The sequence below is a fragment of the Aristolochia californica genome, unplaced genomic scaffold (genome assembly GCF_029961685.1).
Source record: "Aristolochia californica isolate CCGP_79_NKW_82.1479 unplaced genomic scaffold, dmAriCali1.0.hap1 SCAF_12, whole genome shotgun sequence".
Taxonomy (NCBI): Eukaryota; Viridiplantae; Streptophyta; class Magnoliopsida; order Piperales; family Aristolochiaceae; genus Aristolochia; species Aristolochia californica.
Window position 1 is genome coordinate 27897357 of NW_027181793.1, and position 8088 is coordinate 27905444.

At 39.8% G+C, this 8088-nt stretch overlaps 1 protein-coding gene across 1 annotated transcript; it reads right to left on the bottom strand.

Moving 5' to 3' along the window:
• Positions 1–823: 823 nt before the first annotated feature.
• On the bottom strand, positions 824–7859 carry LOC137945208 (plasma membrane ATPase). The gene is made up of 16 exons (XM_068790986.1): positions 7669–7859; positions 5583–5702; positions 5256–5492; positions 4369–5130; positions 4138–4260; positions 3906–4010; positions 3662–3806; positions 3397–3561; positions 3054–3292; positions 2759–2791; positions 2567–2648; positions 2303–2463; positions 1965–2138; positions 1647–1829; positions 1335–1516; positions 824–1238 (listed from the first exon to the last, which is right to left on the bottom strand). The coding sequence occupies exons 1-16, from the start codon at positions 7711–7713 to the stop codon at positions 1142–1144; spliced, it is 2853 nt and encodes a 950-aa protein (XP_068647087.1). The 5' UTR covers positions 7714–7859; the 3' UTR covers positions 824–1141.
• Between the last annotated feature and the right edge of the window lie 229 nt (positions 7860–8088).

Sequence of the window (8088 nt, forward strand, 5' to 3'; positions counted from 1 at the left end):
TTATAAAGACGAAATTGAACCCTAAATACAATAAACTCTAACCTTATATCCCAAAATTATGCAGATACTAAACAATAAATACAAATACCACACACAAAAATTAAGATTAAATCAAATATATTAAATTAATTAAAAAAATTAGGGTTTAGGGTTACCTTCTAAAATTTGGGAAAAAACCAAACCCATTGAAGAAATCAAAGCCAATTAGGGAAATGAAGGGAAATCGAAGTAGAATCGAAGAAATTGAAGAATATTGAAACTGAAATGGGTTAAATCGAAGGAAATCGAGAGGATTTTTAGGGTAAAAGAGAATAGCAAGAGGGAGAAGGGAGAGGGAGGCCAAGAGAGACAGGGAGAGGAGATGTGAAAGACAATGAAGGGAGAAGAGATGCGAAGATGTTGAAAAGGGAGAAGAGATACGAAGAAGACGAAGGGAGTGCGAATACGAGGGTAAGAATAGAGTGGGAGAAAAAAAAATTGGGGGAGGAAGGTTAAGAGGGAGAATAGAGCGTGAGACAGAAAAAAAATCAGGGAAGGAAAGACGCGTTCCAAACGATGGCTTCAAGTAGATGATTCGCAATTTTGGGCTAAATCCTGATTCTACAATTTTAGAGTGAGACAATTACCTACATTTTTCAGATGATGTTGGCTCATTGTTCAATTGCTTGCCCAAGCCATATGTTTTTCCCAAACATAGCTCAAGTGTCTGAGTCCAGGAAGATCTCAGGTCAGAAAACGGAATGAACGCTCTCGGCATACTGTATAAAGTTTGGAGGAGAGAAAATAATCCAATTACACAAGCACTAAACATTGACACCTCACATGCCTTCGAAAGCCAGAACCTCGTTTCATAAAGATGAAGAAGAGAAGGGGTACAGAAAAACCCTAATTTGATGTTATTTCTTTCCACTACATTTCACAGGTAGAAAATAGAGAAAAAAACGAAAAGAAGAAACCAGATAGCCTTTTATCCAACCCCCTCCCCCTCCAGATATCAAAACCCAAAACGATAATGATAGAAATTACAGTATGGGCTTAGTTAGAACACTTCTAAAAACAATCTTGCAACTTTAGCCCATTTTGTTCTTTCCATCTCGTACTCACGTTTTCTTTCTTCTAGCGTTCATCAGTTGCTTGTGTCTCACACTGTATAATGCTGCTGGATGGTATCGATGTCAAGCCCCTTTAGCTTCACAACTGATTCCACATGGCCTTTGAGTGTGTGCAGCTCCCGAAGCCTATACATATACGGCAAGTAGGTTTAATATACAGCTTCCTTGTGGAAATACACCCATTCAATCTTCATATGTATTTTAGGTGGGCAAAAGTTTTACCTTGCTACTTCAGCACGCCTCTTAGCCTGCTCAGCAATCTCTGAGAGCTCCCTGTAGCTGGTCTTCTCGTTGAAGAGAGAGGTGGTTTCAGGGGGCTGAAGACCATGCAACGTCCTCTGAGCGTGGGCCCATTGTGCTTCCCTTTCTTCTCGTCCATAATCCTTCTTGGTTGTGAAAGCAGTCTAGTTTATTCATCACAAAAACAACAGCCAATGCTACCATCAATATGTGCCACTATTTAAGACAAGAAAATTTTCTCCTCTATATGTAATTCTTAATTATTAGAAATCTTTGACCTAGAAAAAAACGAACCTTTCTCTCAAGGAGGTTGTCCCATGCCTTGCCACTCAGGATGTACCGCACGGCAAATTTGAGAAGATCAAGAGGGATGTAAAACACAATACTGTAAAGCCACACAACACCGGCCCAGCCCCAGCCAACTCCCTTGATTCTTGCAAAGCCCCAGTTGCAATAAACAGCTAGTACGGTCGCCACCTGGTTACCCAAGCAACACAAATTGTGAAGAAAAAATCAAGTCAAATAATATTGATCATTTTTAAAGCCAAAAGACATCCATTTAACAACTCAGGCATGTAATTCACAGACGAGAGGTTTGTCATGTTTCCTTACCAGCTGTGCGACCATGAATGCAGACACCAACAGGAGCCCTGGACGTTCAGCATAGGACCAGCTACGTGAGCGAGTGACAAATATAAGAGCCTGGCTCACAATACTAACTTGTAGGTATAATGCAGCCATCATTTCATGCTCACTCTCCCTAATTGATCTCACACCAAACTTATCCTGTGAAAATACAGAAACATGCACATCAGGGAATAGATAAAATAATATAACTTACCACTAATAAAAATAATTTTCATTTATTTCTTTAGAATAAATATTTCCCCCAGATAAAGTAGAAAAAGAAATCTGTAATTTATAACTTCTTGAGTATAGCAGATTCTTACAGAGAAAAAGTCGGTTTTATGCATTGCCCAAAAGAATACGACGGTCATGAGAGCCAAATAACTACCAAGCACCACTCCAGTTGTGAAAATCTCTTTGAGCTTCCAACTATCAGGCGTTGGAGATGCCTTCACTCTATCTTTGGAAATGGTCATTATAGTTCCTTTCATGCACCATAATACGTGTAAGAGCCAATTCATATTCACAGCAAAAAAACAGCATCATAACATAAATTCAGTGTCAAGCTTATTTTATATCAAACTCACCATCATTTAGTATGGCAATGATCAAAACCATGAAAGGAGAGAAATCAAACCTCCAAATCAGAGCAATAAGCAGAAACCCAAGCTACAAGCAACGTAAGTAAAATCATAAAACAAAAAAAAATTTAACAATAGAGAAAATAATGAAAAATAAAATATAAAACACAGTTCTGACAGGGCTCTTGGAACACTTACAACAATACGAATGGTAATGGATACTGCATATATCTGTACGTCCAAAAAAAAAGGGAAACACAGAGTCAGGTAGAAGCAAACACTTAAATGCTGTTTGTTCAAAATGCTAATAATAGAAGAGCTGATTCCTATGTCAACTAACAGAATTTATATCAACACCTAAAAGTAAAAGGAAACTCACTACCTTTTTTCTTTATTATTGATGTTAGTTATATATATGATATCTTTTCTTATACTAAATTATACAAATAAAAAGTACAAAATTATGTTGCTAATGCATGGAAGCTACACATACAGTATAGTTCTTCATTCTCTGGAAAATAGCCCTGCTTGTCAAGACAGCACTAATGATGACGCTAAGTCCAGGTTCAGTGAGGACTATGTCAGAAGCACCTCTAGCTGCATCAGTGGCATCAGCAACAGCTATACCAATATCAGCCTTCTTCAGAGCAGGTGCATCATTCACACCATCTCCAGTCATTCCACATATGTGTTTCCTCTCTTGTAGTTTTCTCACAATTTCATATTTGTGCTCTGTCACAAAAATAGATCACAATACCATCTCAATAAGGGTCAAATGCTAGTATGTCTTTCTTCCAGTTAGAAAATATTAAAAGAAAGTGTGCAGACAACCCCACCTGGAAACACTCCAGCAAACCCATCTGCCTTCTCAATTAGCTCATCAACAGGCAGCGAAGCAATAGAAGCATCCTTATCTTGACCTAGCAAAGACGATGAAGGATACATGTTTGTTCCCATTCCAAGTCTTCTCCCTGTCTCCTTAGCAATGGCCAGTTGATCACCTAAAAAAGTATAAGAAAGATAGAAAAAAGAGATACAGTTAGAACAAGAAACTATAAAGCCCAATATAAGAATAACAAATACAAAGAAGTGACTGATTACCAGTAATCATCTTCACATTAACTCCAAGATTGAGGGCTCTGCGAATGGTTTCAGCACTGTCATGCCGAGGAGGATCAAAGAGAGGTAATAAGCCAACAAACTGCCATGGAGCTCCAGGACTATCCTTTGACTTCTCTGGCACTTCCTGGAAAAAATAATGAAAATTGAAGAACTCCATTAGTAACAAAATTTGCAAAAAAAATTAAATGCATAAACATATTAAGAGACATTAAATATAAGAAACCTGTCGTGCAACACCCAATGATCGCAGCCCACGCTCTGCAAATTTGTCGATCACAGAATGCACTTTTTTGCGGACATCTTCCTTGCAGTTGCAAAGAGTAATTATCTGTTCCAGTAGTTCAAAAAGTAAAAGTATATAAGTCACAAGAAGATAAAGAAAACGGCACCTCTTCTTTTACTATCCAATGTAGCCCGTACATTGTAAAGAAAAGGAAAAAGGTTAAGTGGGCTACCTGCTCAGGGGCACCCTTGCTAGCACGATGCCAATTGCCATCTGCATCAATATAGGTGAGAGCAGTTCTCTTGTCAACAGGGTTGAAAGGGAGGAAATGCATCTCCCTGACACCAGCTCTCGCCTGGAAAGAGAGAAATATTAACACAGAGTCAGTTCATTTCCTTCAAAGAAAAGAAATTCAAGAAATAGAAAAAAACAGAGTTGAGAGATACATAAAGAGAGTAAATACCTCCTTTGGATCTGCAAGCATCCCAACAATGGCTGCATCGATGGCATCCTGATTTTCAGTCCTCGAAGCCCTTGCAGCGAGAAGAATCACATGCTCCTTATCCACACCCTTTGCAAAAACTTCAATAAGATTTTTGTCCACACTCAACTTGTTTAGTGTCAAAGTCCCCGTTTTATCACTACAGAGGACATCCATGCCAGCCATCTCTTCAATGGCCGTCATTCTCTTTGTGATAGCTCCCTGCTGTGAGAGCCTGTGGGATCCAATAGCCATGGTCACAGACAACACAGTAGGCATTGCAATTGGTATCCCACCAATCAAAAGGACCAATAGGTTGTCAATTCCATCCCTGTATTTGCGGTGTTGAATAGGGTACATAACAATAATCTCCACGACAATCCCAATCGCAATGGAACAGATGCAGAAGTTACCAATTGCTGTAAGCACCTTCTGGAAATGGCCAACTTGGTTCGTGCTATCCACAAGATGGGCAGCCTTACCGAAGAAGGTGTGAACACCAGTTGCAATGACAACAGCTTCAATTTCACCCTGCTTGCAAGTAGACCCTGAGAATACTTCATCACCTGGGTTCTTAGTAACGGGAAGAGATTCTCCAGTCAAAGCAGATTGGTCTATCTTTAATGGGTCACCCTCAAGGAGACGAGCATCTGCCGGGATAATATCTCCCAATTTGATGCTTATAATGTCTCCAGGAACGAGAATTGCTGCATCTTGCTCAGACCATCGACCATCACGGAGAACCTACATACAAAAGGCTAAACTTAGTAAAGCATGAAACGCCATTTTATATGTTGAAAACAATGGGAAAGAGAAGATAAGCTACAAAAGATAAAGTGCAAGATTTCAAATTCAGAGACTCATTTTACCTTAGTTTTAGGGGCAAGACCAGCCATGAGTGCGGCTGCTGCATTACCAGCATTGTTCTCTTCGATGAAACTGATAGTGGAGTTGATAACCAAGAGAACAGCAATACCCACAAAGTCTTGCCAATCCGGGGGCTTCCCACCCCCGTTTGCCAACGCAATGGCCATAATGGCAGCCATTTCCATCACCCATGATAAGGGGTTCCACATGAAACCCAGAAACTTCAGAAATTTGCTTTCCTGTAGGCGAGTTTGACCAAAATACAAAAGGTTAACTCGAAGCAAGAGATGAGAAAGGCAGTCGAATTATCAACTTTGATGACAAGTTACCGTTTTCTCTTCGAGTTTGTTGGGCCCAAAAATTTCGAGCCTCTGGACTCCTTCGTCCGCCGTCAGACCCTCCCTTGAACATTTCAATTGCTCAAAGACTTCTTCGATTGGAATTCTTTCCTGAATTCACCAGCACAGATGCAAACACCTTTCCGTTATAGTTGACCAGTCCAATTCCTAATTCATTGAAACGACTAGAAAGAGATCGACTGGAACAGTACTAGAAATGTCTTAACACTTGGAAAGGAACGTTCTCTTCATGAGAGACGTCAGAAAAGCACGAGCAGACAGTTTTATCAAACATGGACTACAGAGAAAAATCACCAAACAATTACTTTGCGAATTTTTATTCACACAGTCGAGTTTAAGAAATTTAGATCAATTGCTAAAGTAATATTGATCCAAAACCTCTTCTGAACCTGTTACATTTAATGGTTGCGGCAATCAAAATATGCCCAAATATTCTGATTCCGTAAAAAATGTGTACGGCTGACAGATTGTTAAGATATCGTACTGTTTATCTCGGATAATATATGAAGAAAGTTTTCAAAATTATATCGGATTAGACACTTTTTGTCTGATTTCAATTGTTTTGATCTCCGAAATGTAGAGATTAGGGTTGAAAATTGTCTTTTAGAGTAGAGACCATTGACTATAATCTCATATAATAATAACATAAGATTTTTCAGCCAAAATGAATAAATTAGTACATCAAGCTACGCCATGTGCACCGAGATCTGTCACATCCGCGGAAGCAGGAAGTCACTGGGCAGCCGAAAATCTCGTATATCACCACATGACACGGCGGGTCCGCAAACCCAAGGTACGTTTTTAAAGCAGCTCGAGAAATTGCGATTACCGATCATATCGCGCGTCCACGAGAAAATGGAACGTACCACGGAAGTACCCTTAAAACGGCCAAATCCCAAATCCCCCGAAATACCAAAACCCAAAAAACGTGGTACTTTTTTAAGGACGAAAAAGTGGCGGTAAAAGAAAGATGATGTTAAAGTAGAAAAAAACAGTCCTTTCCCAGAGCGTATCCTTGAACAAAATTTGACCAAAAAAAAAAAAAAAACAGAATTTAACATAAAATATTACCGGAATTACCGGAAAATATCATTGAGATTTAAATTGCAAGAGAATCACTTAGTTGTCATAGACAAAATAAGAAGGAGAATATTACGTAAACCAGATGAGGGGGAGTTCTCGCAAATTCATCTTTTAAGTATTAACAGACTAGCGTAAGGGTATCATGATTAACGCGAAAAAGATGGAAACTAAAAAGCTAAGTGTCTCGTATCGAATGGGAAGAGAAATAGGAAACCAATTGACAACTCCAGCCGAAGTCCAGGTGAAAACGGACTCTGCGATCTTCGGGGGAATCGATGAGTCTCTTTTCAACGAGGAGAACTCGGAGGCCGGAAGCGAGGAAAAAAGTGGAAAAATATAAACTGAAACAAATTTCCCACTTTGCCTGATCGTAAAGCAACTTCAAAGCAAAGAAAGATCCAAAAATACCAAGAACGAGCGAGAAGACAACTCAGCCATCAGATAAAATAATATATAAAAAACAAAGGCAGAAAGGCAACTCTCATACACCAAAAATTAATGTTTGAAAGGAAATTGAATGAGAAAGAGAGAAAAGCTAAAACGTAATGAACCGGGACACTTATACAACAGATCTCATACTATCGCTCCAGATGGAAAAGCAGAACAGGAAAGACTAGCTTTCTACTTCAGATCTCTCACAACATCGCTAAAGCCGAAAAACCAAAAGATAAAAGAGCTCTATTTCTCCAATACGGTTCATGAGTGAACCGAACAAGACTCCTATACAGGAAGCAGACATCAAGTTGAAAATCGCAAAGCATTAGAAGAAAGTAATCAGGAAAGCAAAAAATAATGGAAAGAAAAATTATTCCAGAACAGAACTACCGAGAATCAAAGAAATAATCACAGAAACTCGCAAAAAAAACTATCAAGTACACAATAGAGAACCCCAAAAAACCTAACAAAAGAGTGAAAAAAAGTAAAATAACAGAGAGGTTAGGCCAAACAGTACCACGATGATCAGGTAACTTACCAGATCGACGTTCTCATTCTTAATCTCCTCGAGACTGATCGCCATATTGTCAGGAAATCAAGAACCGAAACTCCTTTCAAACACAAAGAGCTGAAACGGGAATCAGAAACCCTAGAGAGCTAAAGAGCAATAGCGCAACTCATGGCTTCTCCTCTCCCACCCAAAACCAAAATGCAGAGACAGAAATCCCTGTTCCGCTACGCTTCTCTTCCTCCTTCCCCGATCCATTAAATAAATACCCAGCTCAACTGACCGGGCCCACTTCCTTCGGCCCCCACCATGCAGCGCATATATGCCTTCGGCCATTGTCCTTTTACCGGTGACGTGTCGGTCGCACTCCCTCCTCGAGAGGTGAACCTTCCCCTGCCCTCGCCGTCCCAAAGGCGATGTCCTCGAGTGGGCCCGATTCACACGTGTCGC